The 26,369-nt window shown below is 37.3% G+C and overlaps 1 protein-coding gene across 1 annotated transcript in view; it reads left to right on the top strand.

Annotated features, from left to right (window-relative positions):
- The window catches only part of LOC115418245 (AP-1 complex subunit mu-1), a 33,793-nt gene extending 9,084 nt beyond the window's left edge, over positions 1–24,709 (top strand). Inside the window, exons 11-12 of the mRNA XM_030132646.1 lie at positions 12,810–12,885; positions 23,698–24,709. Coding sequence (XP_029988506.1) covers positions 12,810–12,885; positions 23,698–23,720 — 99 coding nt within the window. The 3' untranslated portion in view covers positions 23,721–24,709. The remainder of the gene's footprint in view (positions 1–12,809; positions 12,886–23,697) is intronic.
- The last annotated feature ends 1,660 nt before the right edge of the window (positions 24,710–26,369 follow it).

The following is a 26,369-nucleotide window of genomic DNA, read 5'->3' as shown; positions in this document are numbered from 1 at the left end:
GCCCTTCTTACTCAGGAACTGCACACATTTCAGCTTCTTTGGGGCACTGAAGCAATGGTTATAACATTTGTGAAGTGGAAGTCCTTAAACGTTTGGGAAAGAACTGCTCTGAGAGTCTGGAATGAAGTGGAACTCTGTAATGTTTGAATAATAATATTTTACAGTCCCAGCAGCTAGCACCTGTGTCCATCGGCTCACACTTCCAGTGGACTCTGGACAGAGCCGTAAAGCTCACATTCTCAGGTTCTCATAGACTCTTTCTTTACTGGCGACACTTTAAGGTTTAACTCCAAACTGCACTCACTCCATTGATGCTGGTTGACTTTGTTTTATACTTGTTTTAGTGTGTGTGCAATCATACTTAGTTTACAGTGCACATTTAGCATCCTGAGGTGCGTATCAGCAAATATAACACACAAAAAAGCATCTAACATGATGGTGAATTACCAAGGAAACATTTACATTTATGTCTTGTGATTTATTGATTAAAATTCCTTTATTTCTGACAGGTCCACTATAGTTGTGTTTAAATATTTACACTAACAACACTGGAAAATAATTATTTTACACCAGTGTTTCATGACTTAACTGTTTTTTAATTAAAATCCCCTTAACTTTTATGAAATAACAGTAACAGTTCACTTTTATTTAGTAGCTGAAGTTACGTGGTGTTTTTTTTTTAACATAACATTGTGAGTTTCATCGCTCACTTTTCCTCAGTGACACCTTGTCCACAAACAATCACTTCTGGCTACAAAAAAGCAAGACAGCAACAAGTAAATCTCAGATTGCTGGTTGAAAAAGGCAGTTCACAAACCAATGGTGGTTTTGGTAAAGGCTGACTCACTTTTTTATCCCCTTAGAGAAATTTGGTCTATGCATTTTACCCATCCTAAAACACACAGTACCTACCAATAGCATTAGCAACTAAAAAAGCACTCGCAGAGCACAGACCTCTGCCAAGGCAGATCAGTCCCCCCCCCCCCCCCCCCCCGATCACCACCAAAATCTAATCAGTTGTTCCTTGTGCCAGTATCAACATTTCCTGAAAATTTCATCCAAATCCATCCATAACATTATGAGTTATCTTGCTAACAGACAAACAGACTGATAAACAGACAAACCCCAATGAAAACATTACCTCCGCTGTTCCTTGGCGGAGGTAATTAGCATTAGCACATAGCACACATTAGGATCAGCCATTAAAGGTGCTTGGGGACCAACTCCATCTTCATCAACACCAAGGCCAAGGGCACAGACAGGAGAATTAATCAACATGTCCCTGTTTTTAATGGCGGGTAAAACCAAAGGACCTGGAGGAAACATGTATGAATTGAACTTCTAGCTGTGGGGTGGAAGTGCTAACCACTACATCACAGTCCCGCCCCTGTGTTGCTATGGTAACTACTTTTATATTGTTTATGACAGAAACATGGAGGTAAGGGAGGTGGAAGAAGCTTCATGGGTAGATGTGTATTTGTATATAAAAAGTACATAAAAATATAAGTACTATATGCTGTCAGTGCAGTTTAATTCCAAGGAAATCTTACCCATCTTTCAACTTACAACTACAATCGTAATGGTATTACACATTACATAAAGTATAATGTGGTCACACAACAAAGTGAGCAAGCCTGAAGATTTCATCATGTCCAAGAAAATATTAGTTTTACAAAGACCATACGCTTATGCATGCTTACAAAGTGAATGATATTTGTTTTTAATTATTAATTGAACAGGGTGACTTTTGTTGTGTCTTTTTGTTTGGGTTCCCAGTTTTAATATGAATAGGAAATGATGGAACATGTGAAATCATAAAAGGAATGTGATCTAAGAATAAATCTATGAAAAGTAACAGATGGACTTATTTTACGGAAGAACTGATTGATTTAGTCTAGAATACGTTGTGATCTGTGCTGTGAAGAAGTCAGTGGAAAAGAAGTGGATTAAGAAGCAACAAAACGCAGTTTAAAGAGATTTTTATTGTGATGCAAGTTAAAAGAAATGTTGGATCTACAGTTTGGAGTTTTGACAACGGTGATGAAATAGATCTGGATCTCTTTAGACCTGTCTGTTTTATGTTTTTGCTGTTTGACATATGTAGTCCAGGCAGTATTTGGAGTCCTTCAGTTCTGTTGGATATAGATTTACAGGCTGAAAGATTTACAGGCTAAATGTGACTCCACCATGAATGAAACCTTTTTATTTATACGTTTCAATGAGCACTTTGGTCTGTTTCCTGTAAATATCACTATGACAGTCTTTTTATGTTGAAGTTTGGAACATTTCTGTGTCACTATAAATTCACTTCATACAAACCTGACCTGAATCCCAAGTCAGGAAAATTTGTCCAAAATTGTGGATTCTAGACTTTTGTGGAGGTAAAAAAAAAAAAAAAGCCTTGAGTTATAAAATGAGCAGTTGTTCTCCAATTTAGATTCAGGATTCAAAGACTTTTTTGTTTGTCAATTCACTAGATTCATTGGACATATAGAGAATTGAGATACTATTTCTCTTTCACCTTGAAATTAAATACCATGCAATTTAAAAAAAAAAAGAATAATTAGGTTAAGTGGTATAGAAGATAAACTATAATAGAATATACAAGATACAAACCAAATCTATTAACAAGAGTAGCGGTAGTGCAATACAGTAACATTTACCATCTTAAGTTTTCTTTTTCTTTTTCTTTTTTTTTTAACTTTATTCGTAGAACTTTTCAGCATTTAACAAATATAACACTTATAATTTCAAGTAATGTGTTCATAATACAAAGATAGACACTGGACATAATAAACAAACAAAACCCCAAAAAAAAACCAGAAAAAAAAGCAAAACTAGAAGCACTTGGAGAGCGCAGACCTCCGCCAAGGCTGATCAGTGGCCCCACCTGTGGGCCCCCCCCACGCCAAGGAGGTTATGTTTTTGCCAGGGTTTGTTTGTTTGTTTGTTTGTTTGTTTGTTTGTTTGTTTGTCTGTCCGTTAGTGTGCAACATAACTCAAAAAGTTATGGACAGATTTTGATGAAATTTTCAGGGTTTGTTGGAAATGGACCCCCCCGTGGGCCCCCCCACCCCCGATCACCACCAAAATTTAATCATTTCTTTCTTATCCCATTTCCAACAAACCCTGAAAATTTCATCAAAATCTGTCCATAACTTTTTGAGTTATGTTGCACACTAACAAACAGACAGACAAACAAACAAACAAACCCTGGCAAAAACATAACCTCCTTGGCGGACGTAAAAATGGGGCAGTACAAACAAAACACGCATTACAGTCAAGAGAGGAAAAAATAAACAGGTCAGTCACAATGTAGACAACTGAAATGTGCATACAGTTCCAGGCCAGGTAACATATTCACATAGTCGAAAAGAGGCTCCCATATTTTGTTAAATTTGTTGACAGAGCCATTTAGGTTGAGTTTTCTTTTATGCAAATTAAGACATTTGATGTTTTTTTTTACCAACAGGTAAAAGAAAGGATGCATTCGCTCTCTAATAACATGACATGATAATGGTTACACATATGCATCAGTGGATTCACAGCGATAAACATAAAACATTCACCCTCACAATCATGTCTTACACATAGAACAGCAAAAATGAATGTTAAATCCCATCACCGAGGAAGTCCTTGAATACATAAAGAACCTCTTTCCTCTTATTATATAATGTTGGCTGTGTTCGATCTCAATCTCTTGAAACATGCATCAGGTGCCAAGTATCACGCATGGATTGTGAATTTTCTGTCAGTTTTCTCTCATCTGAATGAAGCTGAGGAGCATTAACAACTGACCGAAAGTTGTCACTTTGACAACTTAATGAAGCAGCAAAGTTATGAGTTCCATGTGTGAAAAGTACTAAACAGATATATAACACATATAGTGTCAGTCTGTAATATCAGATGGTTCTAGATGTTGGAGAGACTGAGTGTACTACAAAATGTAAAACCACATTTAAGAAATCAGGGTTATTCTGTGTAGCTTTCTTCATCTCTTTGTCGGCAAAGTCAGACAACTTACTTGAAAAATGTATTCAGTTATTGCATCTGCCAAGGAGGTGATATGATCAGCATTTGTTTGTTTACTTCCGATTTACCCATTATTATGAAACTTGATGAAAGTACAGTGAGTATTACGATCAGTTTTTGATAAATAAATTGACAAACCAGATATTACAAATTGAGAACGATAATATTATGTAAAAAAAAACCCAAAACAAACCAAAACAAAAAATCTTAGTGACTAAAAATATATATTTATGAGAAAAGGGAAAACTGGCATTCTGGTAAATTTGCAAGAAAAAAAAGCTGAAATCATGAGGAAGAATCTTGAATATCCAGAGAAGCATTTAGAAGTGAGGAGGTACAACATGTGAACAGGCTAAATGAATCGTAATGCACTACTTTCATAAATGTCACTATAGTTAATCTCAGATGACACAGCCCTATTCCATACTACCTTAACAAAATAGTTTTGGGGCCTAATTCTATGCAAACTTTGAGAGGAAACCAAAAATCAAACTGAAAAATAAGTCTAAAAGTCTAAAAATAATACATTTATTCAGAATATAAATCCCAGTCAACTGGGAGCTGGTTTTGTCTGTCCATTGGACTGGATGGAGTTTTGTTCTCATGTGCTGTCTTCACTAAGTTTGTTCTTGCAAGTTTTACGAACATTGCAAGATGAGTCATATGATTGAGTTACTGGACTATGAGGCCTTGATGGAAGGATTTTATGTTGAAAAAAACTAAGCAGTGTAGTGGATAGCACTTTAACCCCACAGCGGGAAGGCACCAGTTGGACTTGAGCTTTTCTATGTTGACTTTGCCAGATCTCCTTGCAACATGGGGGTTTCCTCTATGTGTTCCAGTTGCACCATTTTCACCATTAAAACAGGCACATATCGGTTAATTGTCCTGTCAGTGCCCATGATGACTGTACTGATGAAGATCTGGGGCAGTGAGCGACCATTGAAAGTAGCTCACTGCTCTTAATGTGTACTGTGTGCTAATGCTTATGCTAATGCTAGGTATTGTCTGTGTGTGTGTGTGTGTGTGTATTAGGCTGGGTAAAATGCAAGGGGATAATAAAGTGAGTTAGCCGTAACCTTAACCACCATTGGTTTGTCAACCGTCGATTTCAAGCATCAGTCTGGGATTGACTGGTTGCAGTCTTGCTTTTTTTGGAGCCAGAAGTGCTCATATTTGGACAAGAAGGTGTCACTGAGGAAGACAGAGATGAAATTAAAAATGTTATTAAAAAAAACAAAACAGTTAACTTCAGCTACCTAATAAATGTTAACTGTTACTATTACTTCATACACATTAAGGGTATTTTAATTATTCGACAGTTAAGTCATGAAACGTTGGTGTAAAATAATTATTAGACAGTGTTGTAAGTGTAAATATTTAACCACAGCTGCAGTCTTGATATTTTTGGAGCCAGAAGTGATCATATTTGGACAAGAAAGGGCTGCTGAGGAATGAGGAAGAGTGATTAAACTCACCAATCTAATGCTAATATAGTGAGTTAACTTTTACCCTTTATAATACTGGAAAACCTACAGCTGTTGTCGATATTTTCTTTGTGCTTTTTGCATGTGTGGCTGATGTATGTGATTGGCCAGGCATTACCAACACTCTGATGCTGCAGTGTGTGTTAACAGGCCGGGCTCAGAAGGTTTTTTCTTCCTTGACCACCTCAGATAGTTAGGACTATATGACAGTGAAAGCAGCAGTTCAAATCCTCTGAAGTGCTTAGTGGTGGAGGCCAACCATCAGCAATTCAGGTTCTGGAAAAGGGCAGAGATGTAAAGTCACTTTGGGGTTTGCACATGACTTGGATGTAGACAGATCAGGCTGCCCAACACTGAGACAGGTTAGAAACACACCTCCTGATTAGTCAATTCCAACATGAAACCAAGTATCATCCAAACTCTTAAAGAGTCACCTTCACTTTCCCCTTTGATTTGCTCCACTTGTTGAATTACGTCCACATATTCAGAGTAATAATAAGGCATTATTGGACTTTTACATGTCCTAACTAATTTGGATCACTAATTGCTTTAGAATGGGACAGTGGTGAGTACAGTGTTATCATAAATAAATATATCCAGTTTTAAATAAACCGGATATATTGCCGTAATAGACGTTCTGTGGTCGGACTGTTTATGTGCTGTTATGCTGTTAGAGGTCTGAAATGATTCACTCGTTGGTTTTGTTTAGGAGAGGTGGATAACAGGCAGCCATTGTCCTACTGTTGGTTTGGAATAAATGTAAAAAAAAAAAAAAAACCTTCACAGTGCTGGTTGCTCAGTTCTCAACCACAAAGCTTTGCCAGCCCAGCAGGGCTTATTGTGAAACTAGAGCCAGAGACACGGCTTTCAATTAGCTCCCGCATTTTCATCAACATCAACCCAGATCCACTTCTGACTCCGCCGCACTCACCTCACCGAGTTAACCTCAGCTAATGGCACCTTGTAAAGACAGAGACAAGAGGAGGGGTGGGTGCTGCAGAAGCCACAACCTTCCTAAAATAGCTGCGTGGGTTCAGATCAATGGAGACATCATTAGAGAGATGCTGCCATTAGCTGCTACGAGGCCTGCTATTACTGCAAGATCACTTGTGATAAAGAGCTATTATGTGGCCTGAGGGAAGACCCCCAAGAACTCTGCAAGTACCACACACACACATATACGGTTACACGGTCCACAGTGTAACAGTGTCAGCTATCTCACATCTGTGTGTGGCTGGAGGTGGTGGGGACTCATTAAATGTTAGTGCTTTGGTGAAGATGTGTCAAATGTAAAAATGTCTATGGTACTTGACTCCCTTATTGAGATGAGGTTGATGTCTGCTTAGTGTAAAAAATTAGATATAAGTGTTAAGCACTGTTAGTGTAGTGTAATATATGAGGACGTTTACATGCATTAATGGCTTTATTTGCACTGTGTGAATAGACAGTACTGTGTCTTATACAATAAGCATCATCACAGTCTCAGATTCCTACATTAGTTTTCTATGTAGAGGACTTGGGCCATGATTTATTTATGACAATCCTCATCCTAAGTGACTCAGTGGTAACAGTGTGCAACACTAACAACTGACAGTTTAGAAACTGATTCTACTAATATAACCACATCACACACTCACAGACTTCACTAGGACAGAAACATGTTGATGTTACATATGGTACCTTAGAGTTTAGGTTAAGTTAACTCCAAGTCCTTTTCAACTGGGGCTGAAAAATCTTTAGTGCAGGTAGAGTTGATTCACCTTAACCCTTTCATGCATGAATTGTGAGAACCTTAGTCAAGATTTTTTTCTTCAGTGTTTTTATTCCTCCTTAGGCATGAAAAAACAATGCAATCGAGTTTTTTTTTTTCCGATGGAGTTACAAAAATATCCATGCATTAAATTTTTGAAGTAAAGAAACGTATGTTTAAAACCCAATATCAGAAAGTGATATGAAAACAATGAAATAAAAATTTTTTTAATGTTGCTAATCTGATGTCTTCTCACATTTTAACATATTCTAATGCTAGTAATTACTCACTTCATGGAGATGATATGCGAAAAAAAACTTCTTGTCTAACAAATAACAATTGATTTACACGTAAACATGTTAGTGCAGATCAGGTTTATCAAGAACAGCAAAGTTACAGTAATGGTCTGAATATCAGTGTATGGGATGATGCGTAAGTGTTCACTGTGTTGGCTGATATGGAACTAAAACATCAAAACCCATGAATATACAAGAAAATAGCTGGATAATAACTGTCCACTGGAGTGGCCTATGCATGAGAGTGTTAATTTATCATACAGTCTGCTTTTAGAAGGATCGTAAAGGTCAAGTTTTTAAATAACAGCAATGTCATAACTCTCCATCTCAGCTAACACATGATCCAAGTACCTGTATAGGTACTCTATGTGTATATATAGACACAATATTATAGAAATGGGTTTGTAGCATTAATATTACTTGGCTAGTGAGTTTATTTATGTCTCTTTATAATGACAGTAATAGGGATGTAACGATACACTCAACTCACGATTCGATACGATTTTTGATGCTGGGGTAACAATACGATTTTCTCATGATTTTTTTAACAGAATGAGCTTGCGGACAAATTATGACTGAAAAAGATTCCTTTAATTATTTCTCAGACAAAAAACACATTTCTGGGGTAGGGTGTAACTGCAAAACACAAACTAAGCAATGAATGCATATTTAAAAAAACATATATATATATATATGTATTGCATATAAAAACTACAAAGTATATTTTCTCTCATCTTTAACAAATTAAAGAGAATCCCTTTTTATTTCTCTGAGGTAGGGTAAACTGTCTCACGATGCATTGTTACATCCCTAGACAATAATAGTAGTAAGTACTACAAAAAACTCATTAAGCAGTCCTAAATCTGAATTTGTTAGGTTTTAATTGCTACACATATTATTTTATTAGTTTTACATGTTTTAATTTCTTTTTGTTCATTTTTGAATGCATTAAGCTTACAGCTGAACATGTTGATGTATTTTTACTTTCTATTCGTACTTGTCTGTTGACAAAATATAGAAGACGCATACAACAGCACAAAATAACCATATTCCTACATAAAATCTTTACCTTTACTCAAAAAGCCACTTTAAATTCACTTACAATTCTCTATTAGTCAGTATCTTAATTTTTGTTAAAAATGATCTTAAAAGGGTCTTAAAAACATTAAATTTAAGTGCCTGATACCTGTAGACACCCTGGCCTAAGCTTTCCAGAAACAGAGAAAACTGATGGAAAACTTATTATCATTTGGTTGTAACTCATTTTATAAGAGGTGAGAAAAAGTGTGATTCAGATCATGGATCATGATTGTGCCTCTAAAGATCACTGTATGATCTTTTCTCCAGATGGCTCAGCTTCAGCCTGAACTGAAGCAGTCATGGTAATCACTGTGGTTACATGTTCTGTTGTCACCTTAGACTCTGCCATTTTCTTTTATTCATTCATACAATTATGAATTGGGACAATAATTGTAAATGAGACAAAGCGTGCATTGTCTCAGAGCACCGTGAATGTGGACATGCTGGCCTCTGAGGGTCTTTGTTCTGTTCACTGTGCAGGATGCTCTATGTTAAGGAACCTCATTTCCCAGAGCTGCGAATTATCCGCCTCCATATGGAATGCATAAAAATATCAGCTCTATTTCTGTGATGGGACTTGTGCTGTGGGAGGACATTTACACAGTGTCGGTGGAACTTCCTGATCAACTGGTTCCAGGGGTTTATCCTCGACAAAGATTTAGGAGACAGTTCCTCTTCCCGTCTTCTCTCTCTATGAACGCGATCTCTTATCTGCGTCGTCTTTATGGCTTGTGGTGTAAGTGATGTCGTCTCCAATGTGTGTAAATCTTCACTGCGGTCTTTGTTTTTTTCTCCCTGAAGTCTATTTCGATCATCTTTCCGTCTTTAGTTCTGTGTTGCATCTCCATTGTACGTCTTTTCCACTCTTCAACCACTTCATTCATGTTCTCTCATTTCGACCCTGTTGATGTTTCCCCCCACGTTCTCATTTGGCGAAGCTCCTTGGAGACATATTGAAGTGTGAATCATCACCGATAACCCTGCAGCTATTTACACTGACAGTTTTAGTATGTGGTTTGGTGCAATTTGGTGAACAAAAATCAGTAATGGCCCATTTTGCAATCAGTCGTTGCTGTGCCCCCTGAGAGCATTTTCCAGTGTAACTGAGATGCACCAGTTCTCTCTGGAGGTTGTTTTTAATCTCAGTGATTGTGTTCAGTAATTCTTCACACTAGCTTGATTGCCCACTCGATCGTTGGGAAAAGTTTCTGTTGGCATTTGTTTGATACACAACACACTTAAGTCTGACATAAACTTGAACAACAAAGCTACAGGGAGTGTGATTTTGGGATGCAATAGGTTTTTAGGTGATCAAACAGTTTGTGCTGACCCACAGATCAATGAATGTAGCTTTGATTCAGTGGATAATTCCTTTCCTTTACAATATAAGATTATTTTTGTCTTCATGGTATTTCTTCAGTTGCAACATGTTATTGAGAAACAGTTTCCTGTCTACATTCCACATATTTCACTTTTTTTCTTCTTGTGTTAGTACCTCTTCACTCATTAACACGTTTTCTCTCAGTCTGTCAGTGACATTTCCTGTTCACCCATGATTCTGAGAAGGGATGCCTACCCTGCACAGAGAAAAATAGAAATAAATATCTGTACCGTGCACATAAGTTTTGTATTGTTTTCTTCTTATTCTTGACTTCCACAGTAAAAACAAGTTAAAATGTTAGTGTGACCTGTGTGATAAGAGTGTGCACACTGTTTATGTGGGGACGATGTATGTTTGTTGGTTTGTTCACTGATGTACAGAGTGAAGCTGAGTCCTCAGTGACAAATTCCCATTCCTGATCAGTTAAGCAGACTCAGATGTCTTCAAAATTAGCCTTTAACTGAGGTATTGATCCATGAAACTTTAAAAATACACTATATGGACAAAAGTATAGGGACAGATAGGATTCAGGTGATTCATTGCTAACTGGGGACTGGGCTACAAAACAGTAATGACAAATATCATACTGGGACGAAGATGATGATCTGGATTTTCCAAATGCCCTCCAACTTACTCGGTGTGCATCTCTCCATCACATAAAAGTATTCTGATAAAAATGAAATGTTCAACCTCCACATTTCTGGAATGCTTGTCATGCTTTGACCAAAATAGTCATCACCGTAACCCAATCATAACTGTCTGGTTTGTTTTACCCTCACTCAGGCACAGAAAAATCAGCTTATAAACTTAAAACAAATATTGATTGGACTTTATTTACATCGATGATTATTTACATCGACTGACTTGAATATTTTAATCATCATAATGTTTCAGGTCATTGCAAATAGGAAGTAAAAGCTACAGTAAAAGCTGCAGTTGTGATATCCCAATATTTTTTGACTATGAAGAGGATCAGTGATTCTAATTAGAGATAGAGATACCACTCACTGAGTTTCCTACAACAGGATTCCGTACTGTACTTCACAATAAAAGCATTGTATGTCATTTCTTCTTTTTTGTTTGTTTCTTCTTTTTTCTCATTTTTAAAAAATTATTATTATTTATTTTTATTGTTATTTTTGCTTTTGCTGTTTCACATCTAGAATTTGTGTAAATATTATGTGCCTCCTGTTCATACTCCTGATGTCTTTTGGCACATATATGTACATGTTTTTCTCTAAGTTGGGGGTTGGGACTTCTGTTAAGGACAGCAAAAATGTACACACTATATGATACATCCATGTTATGCTATTGAAAATCCATATAAATAAATAAATAAACTAAAAAAAACAGCATTGTCGAGAGATGGAGTTTGTCAATTGAAACACAACAGGCTTTTAATTTGAAATAGCTACAGGAAGTGTTATTTGTACTAACAGCTTTATAGAATAAGAGGATGAAATTAAAATGTTCCAGATATTCACTCAGCATTTGTTGCAAGTTTCATTGAAACTGATACATCTGTTAGTGGTTATTTTCACAAACAAATTAGCAAAAACAAAAACTACAATTCAACTGTGATGTGAGTAAAAATTACTTCAGGATGATAATGAATCAAGCTCAAGTTTTTTTTTCTTCTGCACACCAAGTTGCAGGTGTACAATGAATAAGAGTGGATTTACAGGCATCAGTAAAAACGCCCACCACCTGCAACATGATCAAATTATTTGAGTGTATTCTCCAGGGTACTATATTACACTGAGGTAAAGTAAGAGGCTAAAAGTGTTAAGTAGAATTATTACTATGCACAGCCTCTCCACACACATGTCCTCTCCTATTGCTTTAAGCTTTCTTTACCAGTCCCTTTGTAAACTGCACATTCTGTAATCTAAACACATTAATAATTTTCTCCATCTGTCGTGGAACGGCCAGTCCCTCTTGAGCCATTTCACCGTGGTGTTTTGCAGCTGTCAGCAGTTTGCGCAAAGAAAGGTTTTCTTTACTCATTTCTGTCTCAAGTATAGCTTACATTGGTTTTCTTGGGAGATTGCAACCAAATATTTTATGTTTGTCTTTATTTCCATCCGTAATAATAACACTGTAGTGAGACCTGGTAATATGGTCACATTAAAAAACAGTTTATAGTGTATGTCACCAGGCTGTGGTGTGTTTAAGGACATTAATCTTGAAAAGTAGGAAACTGATTTTTTTTTAACTCTTAATTTGTAGTGTATCCATGTGAACTGATCCATTTGTGTGTTTTATCAGTTGCAGACAGATTTGTTTCTATGCCGATGTCACCCAGTAAAACTTTAATTACATTGCTCAACGTAATTCATCTTTAGTTCAAATAAACAAGTTGCTCAGTGGTGAGAAAACCCAGCTTGTGTTTGCTTTTTTCTTTATCTAATGGCTAACATTTAGCACGTTTGTTGCATAAGAGATCTGTAGAAATGCCAAGTAACTGAGTACTGTCAAAAATACTGCATTACATTTTTATGGTACCTGAAAATTTGCAACCCTCCTTTTCACCTCACCACATCTGTCCAACACCTGCACAGAGTGGTGTAACTTTTATATGAAAACACGTAATCACTTCATAAAACAGATGCATTTTTCAGTCATCTTTAAACTATTACAACTTGCTAATATGGACCACTGACAACTCTTAAGCTGAAGGTGAATGTGTTTCTAAACGGCCCCTCTGCAGTGTTATAAACAGAACCAGGAGGCAGCCTGAGCTGTTGGTCCTGACCTCTACCTGTTTCTCTGCCTCTGTGCAGGTCCGCTATCTGAAGATCATAGAGAAGAGCGGCTACCAGGCCCTGCCCTGGGTCAGATACATCACACAGAATGGAGGTAAGGATGCGCCCACACACAGCTGAGCATCTAACGCTGTTCATGACTTCAGACACTCAAGCTCACGTCACAGATAAAGAGCTGAAGAGTGGAAAATGACACAGATGCTATTACTCTTACATATGCAGTTCTTCTTATGCAGCCTATGCTAGTAATTACAGGTCAAAATACACATTTTTTTCCCTCAAATAGTGGCGGGGACCTTTATGCAAATCAATTGCTGAAAGTACCAGGCCTTTATTTGAACCAGGTTTGCAATGTAACTCCCTCTATTTGTTCGATCCATGTAATTGGCTGTATATTTGCAATGCCTTATTTTTATCCACATGCATTTGTGGTGGCAAAGCAACCTTAATAATTCCTTAACAGTGCCAAATAAAAAAAAAACTCTAGTGTTTCTGTGGATAAAAAACATCATGTTCTGAACAAATCTTTATTGTGAAATCTTTGCCTTTTGCAGCACTTATAAATTATATTTAGTGACATTAGTACAAGCTGTTAAAAGACACATTGAAGTTGTTGTTCATAACCCTTTGACCCTCTGAGAATGTGATTAAAAAGTCTCTACTGTTATCCTAAAATTTCACATCATCAAAATATTGTATTTGGACTAAATGAACTCACAAAGGGAAAATAAATCAGAATGAAATGTCCAGACCTGAATAGAATTCATTTAGCCAAGGTGTATGTTAACTTCCAACCTCAACTGCATAAAAGGGTACATTTTGGCCAGAGACAGATTTAGCTCAGGGGTTACTATTTGCTTACCAGTGTTTCATGGCTCTATCTTTATGGCTCTCTGGAGGGCAATGCTGTTAAGTCTGTCTGTTGAGACCAAAATTTCTCAGCAAATGTCGGACAAATTGCCATGAAACTTTGTTGAGACATTTATTGTCCTCAGTGGATGAGTCTTACTGACTTTGGTGAGCCTATAACTTTTTTCTAGCAACTAAATGAGCTTTACATTTGTGAGTGAAATGTCTCAACAACTGCTGGATGAAGAATCAGGATGTTTGTTGCCCCCATTGTTTTCCTCTCACGGTGAATTGCAGTAACAAAAATGAAACTCTGACCTTTCATTTACAGCTTGGATCCGACCTTATGGCATCTCCATCAGCCTCAGCCGCACTTTGTTTAAATCCGTGCAGATGCAGAGTTTAGATTGGGTTAATTCAAGCCTGATTTTTGTTTTCTGAGGTTGTTTTGAATGAAAACATCTTTGCTGGTGATATGTCCAATGAATGGCTTCTCATTGTTGCTTCCTGAGCAGGTTGTAGTTAAAGACCCGCCCCTTGTCAGCGTTGATTGGCAGGAAGGAAGCAGAGAGGCATAACATTGCTCTTGGCTCAGACACTGACCCTCACACACATACAAACACACATACACATTCATAAATCGTAGCATATTTTTGCTAATGAATGCATAGACAGACTCTGTAAAGAACATCCATGTACTGTAGAGCGTCATTGTTGGGCAATGAGAGATAATTGTGTGTGGAGTAAAAGAAAATTGGCTCCAGAGCCTCACTCTGCTATTGTGGCTACATTACAGGTTAAACTGTAGGCCACAGGTCAGGGGTTGGTATTGTTGACAACCATACTGAGATCTTAGTTTTTATGAACTGTGTACATCAGTTCAATGTGGAGCAGCAGCTAATGACACTTAACATTCATACATCAACTAACAATATTTACAGTTTTTTCTGATTTTTTTTCACATTTTTTGCAGAATTTGTCTCATTGTGACATAGCTCTACCCCAGGCCAAGTAAAACACAACATTTCCAAACCAGCAACAACACAAGGATATATTTTGTCCAAATGCTTTGTTGTCTGTGATACTTTGTGTACGTTCTTATCTTTTAATTGTCTCACATAACCTTTTGTGATACATTGTTCCAGTAAAGTCCATCTGCTCACATTTCAACAAACACATAAACAGAAAATCTGCAGGAAAAAATGCAACCATAAACTGTTGAAGCTGGGCCTGAAGCCTGTGGTTCCACCAGATGCTCTGCAGCACATTTCAGAAGCAGCATTCCATTCTGCTACAACTTCACATCTGGTATATTTTTGATGAAGGCTGTGTCAATATATACAGATCATATCATAGGCAATAGAACATCAACGTCAATACCAAACACAACATTGAAAAATAGAAGCAAACATTCATGAGGATGAATGTATTTTTAACAAAACACAGCCGCAAATATTGGATCCATGTGGTTCCTAACTGGAGTTAACCCTTAAAGACCAAAAACTATGAATTTATATTTAACCTTTATAAAGGGATTTATCGTCATTTATTGTAATATTATTGCTCAGCGTTTTTCTGTTTTTCCAGCAAAAACCAGGTGTTTTCCTACATTTAATCTACATACCATCTAGATGTTCATAACAGTCACTGCAAATTCAAAAGTTATATCTAAATAGATAAAACTGAATAAAAACTGACTTATAATTTCAAAACATAACATTAGCCAAACATAAAAACAAGTGTCTACAACCACTGTCATTTATCAAAATACAAGGGTTATACTCGGGAATCAATGTTGTAGAAGATGACAGTGTTTCCATATTCACTATTGAGTCTTTGAATGTCCAAATGGGTCATATCTGATGCTGCTGGAAAGATAAGAACCTGGATTTTACCTGAATTGGTTGAATGTATTGATAGGGTTAATGGATCATTTTAGAACAACAGATGCTGCTGTTCAGGTCTTTGAGGTTTAACTGTATAATTTATTGTGCAGGCTAGTATGACATTAAAAAACAATTAAAATAGACAAAAAAGAATCCATGTAATTATGGAGCCTATATATCTAGCTAAAGTAGAAAATTCACAGTACAGTGACCCACTGCCTCTGTTTGGAAGTAAAGATTTTAACCCATAAAGACCCAAACCTCCACTGGTGACCAAAAGTATCTACTGATCTAAACTGTTTAGTACCTGTTGATCCACTAATCCTATCAATTCATATAAATAATTGGTGTAAAATACAGTTTGTCATCTTTTCATGGTTATCAGATATGACCCATTTGGACGTTCAGAGACTCCTTCAGTGAATGTGGAAACACCTCCATCTTCTACAACATTTAGTCACCAGTAAAACCCATGGAGTTGGATCAATGACAGTGAATGGACACACTTGGTTTATTTTCAGTTAATGATATGTTTTGTTGAAAAAGTCACTTTTTATTCAGTTTGAATTCACTAGATATAGGAAATTAAATGTAGGCAAATACTTGATTTATAGTGAAAAATGCAAAATACGAGATAATACTATAATAAATGGTGATGAATCACTTAAGAAAGGTTAAATAGAGAGAAAAATTAATTTGGGAATTGACACAAAGGTAGCACTGGATCTTCGTGGGTTAAAACTCTGAGGTAAGTTGCCGTGTTTTGGAGAGCTGACTTGTGAAAACATTATCATCTCTGGGGTATGAGATTTTAATAAGCATCCAACCAGCAAAAAACACAGGCATGGTGACAAGAGCTGGCCTTTAATTTAACTAACAGCGACTTTATGCTATCACAAATGTCAAATGCTGAACAGGCAGGGCTCAATTTTCAGCAGCCTAATACTCTAAAATATCCTCATGTTGTGGTGGGACTCAGGCCTTTTGTTTGGTTTTATCAGTCAGACATAACAAACGGTAATTTGTCCACACGAGTATAGAGCAATGCTTTGAAACTATTACAAAGCTGCATTTGGTTCTTAGAAAAATACTGAAAAAAACAGAAAAAGTGTAAGAGCATGTTGTTGAGTCCAAGTCCTCACATTTCCCCTGCCAGTAATTCTGCTCTCAGGTCAGTGAATGACGAAGATCGAAAACTCCTGTGGGAGCCCATGTGCATAGGCCCTGACTGCTGCACATAGCTCTGCTCCTAAATGTTTACGTTCACTTTAGTCTCTGGGCAGCTGCCAGAGCCCACAGCCAGGAAATGATTTAGGAATGCTCATACACGAGAAGGGGAATTCTGCCTGCGCTGATAGGAGCCCAGGAGACAAATAGGCTACATTTTAATAGCATCTCTCTCAATGTGAGTCTCAGTGTGCAGGTCTGCTAAATGACTTTTGTTTCTGTATGATATTGCCCGTAGATATCTTGCTGTTGAGGTCAGTGTTTTAATGGCAGGTGCATGTTGCAGTTCCGCAGATGGCAGGAGCTCCACTTACTGGAATTGTTCATCGGATCAGTCACTCTGTAGCTCCGGAGCTCCTCTACCTTTAACATCTGACATTTTAAGTGAGGAAACAGACATTAACTACACACATATTTTCGCACAGAATCTCATACTTCACTGTAACACCACAATGCAAGTACATACAGATTTAAAGTTGTATTTTCTTAACTGTTGCACAAAACATTTGGACAGAATTACATACCAATGTGGGTTTTGGGTTTTTAGGAATGCTTGAACACTCAACTGAAAATTTGTGCAGGAAAAAAAACATTTGGACCCTGATTTCAACGTATTTCTGTCTGCAGATATATGTTTCACCAATGAAATCTTAATTATGGTATAGCGACATACAGCAGTGTATCCAAAAGGCTCTCCTGGGTTGTTACACATTTCTTTGACCTGTCAAGCATCTCCAAGTCATAATGTGATTTGAGTGTCACAAAAGCAACAATATCTATATTAATAGCAAAAAGGAGTTAAAGCAAATGAAGCCCAGAGAATTGGATAATAAACGTCAAAGGAAAATGCTCACCTCAAGCACACTACAGGTCATTGCTGAGGGTTGAATGGTTTGTAGTAGCTGGTCTTCATGCAGGATGAATATCTAAAACAGCACCTCAAGCTCTTCCATGGTCATCTGAAAATACTGCTTGAAGTGATATCTTGGCAGAAAACAAACACACCAAAATGGATAAATCAGTTTGCATAGCGGAATGATAGATTCCCATCTCAAGAAAGTCTATTTGCTCTGTACATAACACTGTGGACTTTACTATGGCCTGGACGACAGAGAATCTCCACAGTCTCCAAAGACACCGACTGGTATTAAAAATATGTATCCACTCTTCCACCAACACAAATGTAGTGCTAGTTCTTGGCTGGTTCTTGTGCTGCTTTGGTGTTGGTTCAACATAAGACTTTGCTTTTCCACTGTCATTGTGGAACATTATAGCACAGTCATTACTGCCATCATTGTCACTGTACATCTATAGGCATTCCCACAGTCCTAGTAGCACTGACACTAACAACAATAGTGGACTATGCCATCTCTTTACAAGTATATTTTGATTTCATGTCTATGCTGAAGCTCTGGTTTTTCTTTTTCTGAGGATTAAGTAAACTAGACAGCACACCAGCTCTGTTTTTAATTGGCAGTCACAAAGTTTATAAAATCCAGCCCCTTATGTAAGCAGTTCTTGGTTCTAGACCAGCAGAGTGTGGGTGCCATTCTGTAACCATTTGATTGTCAGACTCGTTGTCAGTTTATTTGATTCTACAAAGCAAATTCAACATAGTTTTCCGGCGTAAATTGCCAGACTAAATTAACTTGAACTGTGTAGCATTTGCTTTGTGGAATTAAATCAACTGACAACAAGTAAAAAAAAAAAAAAGAAATACATTTGGTTAATGTAGTAAACTCACCGTATGAAAAAGGCTCTGAGTTATGAAGACAGTGACGTTAGATAGCTGTACTTGTTATGACACCAGAAAACACCGATCTTTTTCAGTAACATTTTATTAAACCTAACCTTTAAATGACTTTTTCAGAGGGAATTTCAAAAGGTTTCATTTTTATCATCTGCACTGAAGAATATGTGTACTTTAGACAGTATCTGAAGTTATAAACTGGTGTTAACCACTTGCACTGCTCCTTTAAGGCTGACACTGTGGAGGCCTGCTGCCTGAATGAACAGCCTTGTCACATTTATGTAGAGGCCTGTGTCTGTGATGTGGTCAGACTACTTAATGGACCATACTGCTGCTGATGGCACGTGGCAGGCGATATGTGTGTGTGTGTGTGTGTGTGTGTATCTGTGTGTGTGGTGTGACATGGTGACGCCGCTCCAATAAACCTTCGGTTTCACCCCTGAGCCATCAAGACTTTCTTTGTTCCCCACATATGGCATAATATCTGTGTGTGTGTCTGTGGGCAAACACTAGTGTGTGGCTTTGAGACAATACCAAATCTAAAGTCAAATCTGAGTCAGCAGTGGACCTAAAATGCAGGATGTAGTGTGTGTATGTGTGTGTATGTGTACGCACACAAAAGCAAAAGCCTCTGTATTGCATACGTCGTCCTTTGGAGTGAGGGGCGTATTTAGTATCTTAAATGAAAGACCTCCCGTGAGGTTTTTCAGTTGAAGGACCCTCTTTAAAAACCAAGCTACCAATTACCAGCAGCCTTCAGCCCTACCCATCCATTACCACATCCAGAGGAGAAGAGGGGACCTCAGCTGTCTTCCTCTCCTCCCTTTCATGTTCCCTAGCTCCAAAGCCTGGTAGGAAACCAGTGGCAGTGTTTGATGGTTAAAGGACAGGCAGTTAAAGCCGTGGTTAGAGGAGAGGAGGGGGGGTACTGTAGTCCATTCATTGTCTGGTGCAGAAAACGTCTACACTGCAATTACAGTGGAAATACACTGGTACGCTAACAGACTACAGACTGCTGCTGCACCAGTTGGCTGTGCCGTGCCACACAGCAGGTACCTCATGCACATCCAACTCCAGACTGTGGTTTAGTCATGTCCAAGGGGCCACAACCATGGCTTGAATCTGAAGTCAGTGTGGCTGCTCAAACATTTCTGGCTCCAATTGAGTCAAAAAACGTCATCTACTTTCTAAAAATACTAAGTATAATAATTTTTTCCTTGTAGTCATTATGGTCTCATTCGTTTTATTTGGATTCTGTAATAAGTACAGTCCTTTTACATATCATTGCAATAAGTTTTTTACTGCTAATACAAGACTTTGATGTTGGCTGTGTGGGTTTTGATTGACATGTGAGAGTGACAACTTACTTGCCTGCAGACTCTTAGAGCTTCTATTTGTTGAATAAAATGTACTTTTTTCTTACAGACCAGTCTACTGTAGTTGTGGTTTAACCATTAAACTAGGAAGACCTTCATCACTGAAAAGTATTGCAAAGTATAAGTTTGGGTAATTACAATAGCTGGGAAGTTAGCATAAATGAGTAAATGTACTTATACAGTATAATATGCAAAGTTGACATTACTGTTGTTGTATTTGTTAATGTTTCTCGTAAAATTTCATAATCAGCAGTGTGGTTTGTGTTTTCAGCAAGTTAGCCCCAGTCACATGGGTGGACCTACGTATGTTCTCTTATTAAAAGTACTTTGTAATTAAATTAGTATAACTATAAAGTATTGATAATTGTAATTAATTGTATTATAATAATATGTTAATAATGTGCGTTTTACCCCTTTATAGGAGCTTGTAAGATCTATACAGCCAAAACACATGTATGAATCCTCATATGAAAAGCATCACGCTCAAGTCTGTGAATATATGCACATTTAATATAGCACTAAAACACAACCTATACACAACTTATCAGGTTATTGTTACAACTATAAAACAAATGACCAGATATCTTTTACATCATGTATGCTACAACTGAGTAAAATGTCAGGCCTGTTGGCAAACTTTATGTAAGCTAGTGAGTTTTTAAGTTTGTGGTGTTACTGATGTCCCCAGACCTTAGTACTCATCTGTTCCGATGTCGATCCAGTGTATTTTCAAGAGTTAATTTGTTAGCGTATACATTTTGTCAGATTCCTTATTCTAAACATTGATTGAGTGGATACAGATAACCGTCATTTCCTTCTAAAATATTTTACAAAGAATTCATGTGTGTGTGTGTGTGTGTGTGTGTGTGTGTGTGTGTGTGTGTGTGTGTGTGTGCGCGAGTGCTGACAGTTGCCAAGTTTTAGGCTGAAATTCAGTTTAGGATTAACGTTGATTTAAGAATAATTAGATCAGGATGAGGCAAAATGTAGTCAGTAGAAGGTCCCTGCAAGTATTGCAGCCCTGTGGTATGAGTGTGTGTGTTTGTGTGTGTTTGTATGTGCGTGCAGCAGCAACATATGGTATCTGGCATGGAACAGCCCGCACTTAACAGAATTTGGCAGGTAATTATTGTAAACTCACTTTCGCATGTTTCGCTGAATTACAGAAATGCCAGCACATTTTACTATACATCTGTGCTATTGTTTCCAAAGTGCCCCTGGTTGCCCTTAGCAACCTCGAAACACGGGGCTGCCATGGACTCTGTCTCTAATTGCTCTTAAAGCAGATCTGATTTAAGGCAAATGAAATCCAGATACGCTGGGCTTACAGGGTGAACGGTTTCACCACTTCCCTGCCTAACCTTAAGCACACAACTGTTTCCATAACAAAAGCCATGTGTGTGTCGGTGTGACTGTGTGTGTTATTGTTATGATTACAGAAATCATAGCTTGTGTTCTTTAGGCGGCTGAGTGCGGCTTTGGAACGGTTTTCTGTGAACACGCCATACTGATCTCCAGCCTGCTTTACCCTGCCTTGGACTCTGTGTGTTATGTACACCTGTGTGTGTGTGTGTGTTTGTGTGTATAAGGAAGTGCAGATGTCAAGCTAACCCTTACTCTTAATTCAGAGATTCCTGCACAAGATAAGCAGCCAGTCAGATGTTGGACAGACTAAGAAACCAGCTCAGTGTGTCTGCACATACACTACACACATCTATGTATATGTATGTATGGATGTATGTGCATATGTTTCCTGTTTTGCTCTTCATGGTTATTTCCAATGTTCCTTACCAGAACCAGAGCCAAGCAGAGCAACATTTAAGCTCAGATCAAGTGGGAGTAGAGGTGCACCATTTGACTGATTGTGTGCTGAACTGTACTGAAGTCAAAGATTACTTTCTTGCCAAGAATATCTGAAAAATATAGTTTCATTCTTGTCTTGGAACTGTGGTTTTGACCCTTGAACTTTCATAGTTCACCATATCTAAGGGCCCGTCACCTGTGTTACACGGTCAGGGTTTAACATTAGTGTTTGACTAAAGGCAATTTTGTTATTATAATAGTTATTAAATATGAACAAAGACCAAAATTACTTATCAGGACATCTATTTTCCACCTTGCTCTGAACCCTGTTACAAATATTGCAATACACAGAAGGATTTTTACTCAGATACTTAGAGCTCCAGCAGACGAGATCAGTGGGAGAAAAAAGAATTTGGGAATACACACTTTACTTTTGCAGCTCTTTCCTCTTGGTCCACCTCAAAATACTAAAGATATAGACAACCTGATGTCTGTCACGCTGTTATGGAAGAGTGAAGCCACTTTTCTGAGCTTCTGTGTTGAATAGAGGAGTAGAATTGTGTAGTTCACATTTGACAGAATCTGATTAGTGGTCGGTTCATTTGTCAGTCATGTATTTAAGCCCAGAGCTCTGAAAACACCAGCAATTAGACAAGATCAGGATTTCATCGGATAGGTTTTCTACTGTCTGAAAACACATGCGTAGTAGATGCAGAAGTCTAACCTCAGCTCAGACCATTGAACTACATTATGCAGTGACACTAAAAATCTATCAAACACTGTTTCATACAACATCCAACTGTTCATGTGCAACTCTCAACAGAGGTGAGTTGGAACTAAGATATATAGGTATTCCCATCATCAACTCCAGATAAAACCATGCACTTAACTCATTTTTTTTCTATTTACCAGCTCAAAGTGTTTTACTTACCCAAGACAATTGGACAGTCATTATTGTTGAGTTGTGGTTCTGGATATTTGATTGGCTACTTTAACCTGTTTAATCCTGACCATATTTTCAGGGGAAAAACGTCTAAAAAGACATACCCAAAGTAAATGAAGAATTACTTCACAATAATAAGGTTCATATGGATGTTCTTGGTGTCTATGGACATTTAGAGACCTCACAGAATCTATTCCCATTGTCTAAAATATTGTATCTATTACTATGCCTGAGTAAACTGTAACAAACTAAAAGAGAAATTAGAATTTTTTATCCTCGCCTGTTTTTTTTCAGCTGGATTGACGATGATATGCATAAATCAATGGTTCGTGTTGGAGATTTTTAATAGCGTATATTTCACCCCACAAAGATTAAAAATCATGTTTGAACATTAAAGTTTGCATTAAAATACACTTTTGATGTACTTTTATTAACATTAGGGTCTAAACTTTTTTAGCAAAAGTTGAAAAAAACATCCATTGTCCTGATTTATTATATTTTTATAGTAGATGAATATTAATATAATTTTTTTGGCCCGCAGGGGCTGATAGGGCTAAATAGGTTAAGTTTCATGCTTAAATCCTTTGAGTTCGCTAAAAAACCTAAATTGTTAACATGATATACATTTGTCCTGTTTTCACCTACATGGACCATGTCTCTGTAGACCTGATATAAATCAGTTTGATTCTGGTGTTTTTTCCAGTTCCGCGAGCAGTAAATGAACAGATTCATTTTGTTGCCACTCTACTGTTATTATTATGTCATTACTGTCAGCAGCACCAACTACAAGTACAAAACTGAAGACAAGTCTAAATTTGACAAATTAACATCCATAAAGTGTGAAAATAAAATAAATAAATGAATAAATAATCCTTGTTGCTACGAAGCAAATAATCAAAAACGTGTCTCAAATGTAGCTTCAACTGGTGATGCTAGCAACATATGAATAGCTGGAGTTCAAAAGTTTGACAGTGTTTGAATATATTTGCAATATCACATTCTGCTGAATTAAATTCTTCACTGTTATTTTATGGCTTTGATTTCATCATCATTTCCTCTATCTGTCTTTCAGACTACCAGCTGAGGACGCAATAATGACAATGGACATCTTGGACTTGGCTGAATAAAAACACAGACAAACCCAAAGTATTTATGGACAAATAGACGCAAGAGCCTGACAAATCGTCCACATCAACAAAACAACCTCCTCACTAACAGAGTGCATTAAGTTAGAAGGACATGTACCCCCAAGCCAACCCCCCTCCACCCACTCCCCACTCTCCAGGGTGAGTACTGAGTCCCAAAAGCGTCACCAAGTTAAATGTTAACAATCTTATTTTGACCCTCTACCTACATGAACCATCTCTGGACCTGGGGGAATAATCACAACCTTATAGGCTCAATTCTGGGAAAAGAGGCCCATAAGTCTGTTCCACCTCCCGGCTGTCTGTCTGCACAGTATCCAAGTTACCAACTGCAGCTCAGCACTCACACATACCTGAAAAAACAAACCTGACTTTAACTGTTGTACTCGTTGAACATTCATTTAGATTACATGATGATTTTATTTAATATGCTGCGTTTTAGGTTAGAAGCGTTACTGAAAATAATAGAAGCATTTCATTGTATTTTTAGCTTTTAAATATGATTAAAATGATTGTGATATGTGTGATCAGATATCAGACAGTTGTGCATGGATGAAGAGATAAATTCTACAATTGGTGACACATGGAAAAGAAACTTAATGATGCATTTACCTCAGCTTCTGCATTGTATGGGCGATTACAGTTCACATTCATGTTTTGCATATTCTCAGCCTTTAACACAGTTTTACTCTTCATTGCTCTACTACTAATCTACTAATCTAATTGGCCGACAACCCTCTGTAACAAAGAGTTGCAAAGGCAAACATCTACTGTGAAATTTTTCCATGTCTGGCATCCAATGACACTGTGTGTTTGGCTCTAGTAAAGAGATTAGTGTTATGTGGATGGAGACCGTGCCATTCTACTGTAACTGACTAACTGACTTTTCAACAAGCACAAAACTGGATCTTGTGAACAACATTGTCACTCCAGATCCTTTTTTTAAGTCCAGTGGCTAAAAGGGTGTGATGGACTATTGGTGTCAGTTATTGCGTGTCTGTCGTCTGTCTGTAATCAATTTTTCAAGAATCCTCTTCTCTGAAACGGTCTGTCAGAATGACTTGATATTTCTTGTGGAACATCTTTGGGGTAAGGTTTACCAAGTTTGTTCAAAGAATTGGGAAATATTGATTTTTGAATTTTAAAATTGCCATTGGTTTATAATAGGACACATTTCAAAGTGCTATAACTTGAAAACAGTGGAAGATATATGGGCTTTCACTTGGTGCCATGACCTTTGACCTTGACCTTGAAAGGTCAAACGAATGCCAATTAATGTCTTAGATATGCCATTGGACTAAAAGACCCTTGGTCCTATTTTTTGTTTGTTTAGGTCAGTGTGCAATTCTGGAAAAACCAACATCAAACTAATACCAATACATACATGGAAACTGAGCAGTGATTTTGACAAAGATGTGTCATAGAGGCAGAATTTCCTTTTAAAGTTTAATGATACATTTTATATCCAAACTATCATACGTGCATTGAGCAGCTCATTTGTAGTGAGTAACTGGACATAAAAAACACAACCTTAACAATAAATAGAGCTTGAAGAAAATAAACACTATCACTACAATGAGCAAATAAGTCACTACATGAAAACATAAACAGTTATATACTGTATATATAAAATTAGCCAACAGACATATTAGTCAGACTCTAATTTCTAAGACAGTAGCTCTACAAAGTGTTTCTTTTATGCTTTGGAAGATGTATCTACTGTCTAAACCTATCAGGTACAGAGTTTATAGTTAGTTTAAGTTAAGGTTTACTGAAACCTGAGCACATTTTTGTGTTTCCCTTTCCTGTCTGCACATTTAGACTAAATATATACCACACCTGGAAAACAGAGTGACCAATCTTACAATCTGACAGGGTAAGATGGAGAATCACAAAACTATTTAAAGTAGAGCCTGCGTTCAGTGTCCAAACCAAACCCCAAACTGATGATCTGTTCTGTGTCATCAGTAGAACATGCAATCAATCTTCCAAAGTGATTAAATTGCTAGAAGTCTCTACGCTCTGTAAATCAACATGATGGTGCTACATAGTGTTACTTTTTATACACAACTAGTCAAAAGTTTGGACACACCTGGTTTTTCTTCATGACTATTTACATTGTAGATTCTCACTGAAGGCATCAAAACTATGAATAAACACATATGGCATTATGTAGTTAAAAAAAGTGTGACATAACTCAAAACATGTTTTATATTTTAGATTCTTCAAAATAACCACCCTTTGCTTTTATTCCTGCTTTGCACATTCTTGGCATTCTCTGGATGAGCTTCATGAGGTAGTCACCTGAAATGTTTTCCAACAGTCTTGAAGGAGTTCCCAATGATACTGAGCACTTGTTGGCCATCTGCGGTCCATCTCATGTCATTTAAATGAGAAGGTGTGTCCAAACTTTTGACTCGTAGTGTAAATCATGGAGCAAGTTTACATAATCACTGGAAAGTGTTAGCAGCCTGAAGAGAGTTTCAGGGAGCAGATAAAATTTTACAGACTGATTTGTAGATGTGATAAATAGATAAATGTTTTGCTTCAAGCTTCGAGAGCTGGATAAAAATATGCACCATCATTCTTCAGCTCTCTC

This window comes from Sphaeramia orbicularis, chromosome 4, assembly GCF_902148855.1.
Source record: "Sphaeramia orbicularis chromosome 4, fSphaOr1.1, whole genome shotgun sequence".
NCBI lineage: Eukaryota > Metazoa > Chordata > Actinopteri > Kurtiformes > Apogonidae > Sphaeramia > Sphaeramia orbicularis.
Note: the sequence above shows the minus strand (reverse complement) of the source record. Positions and strands in the feature narration are given on the sequence as shown.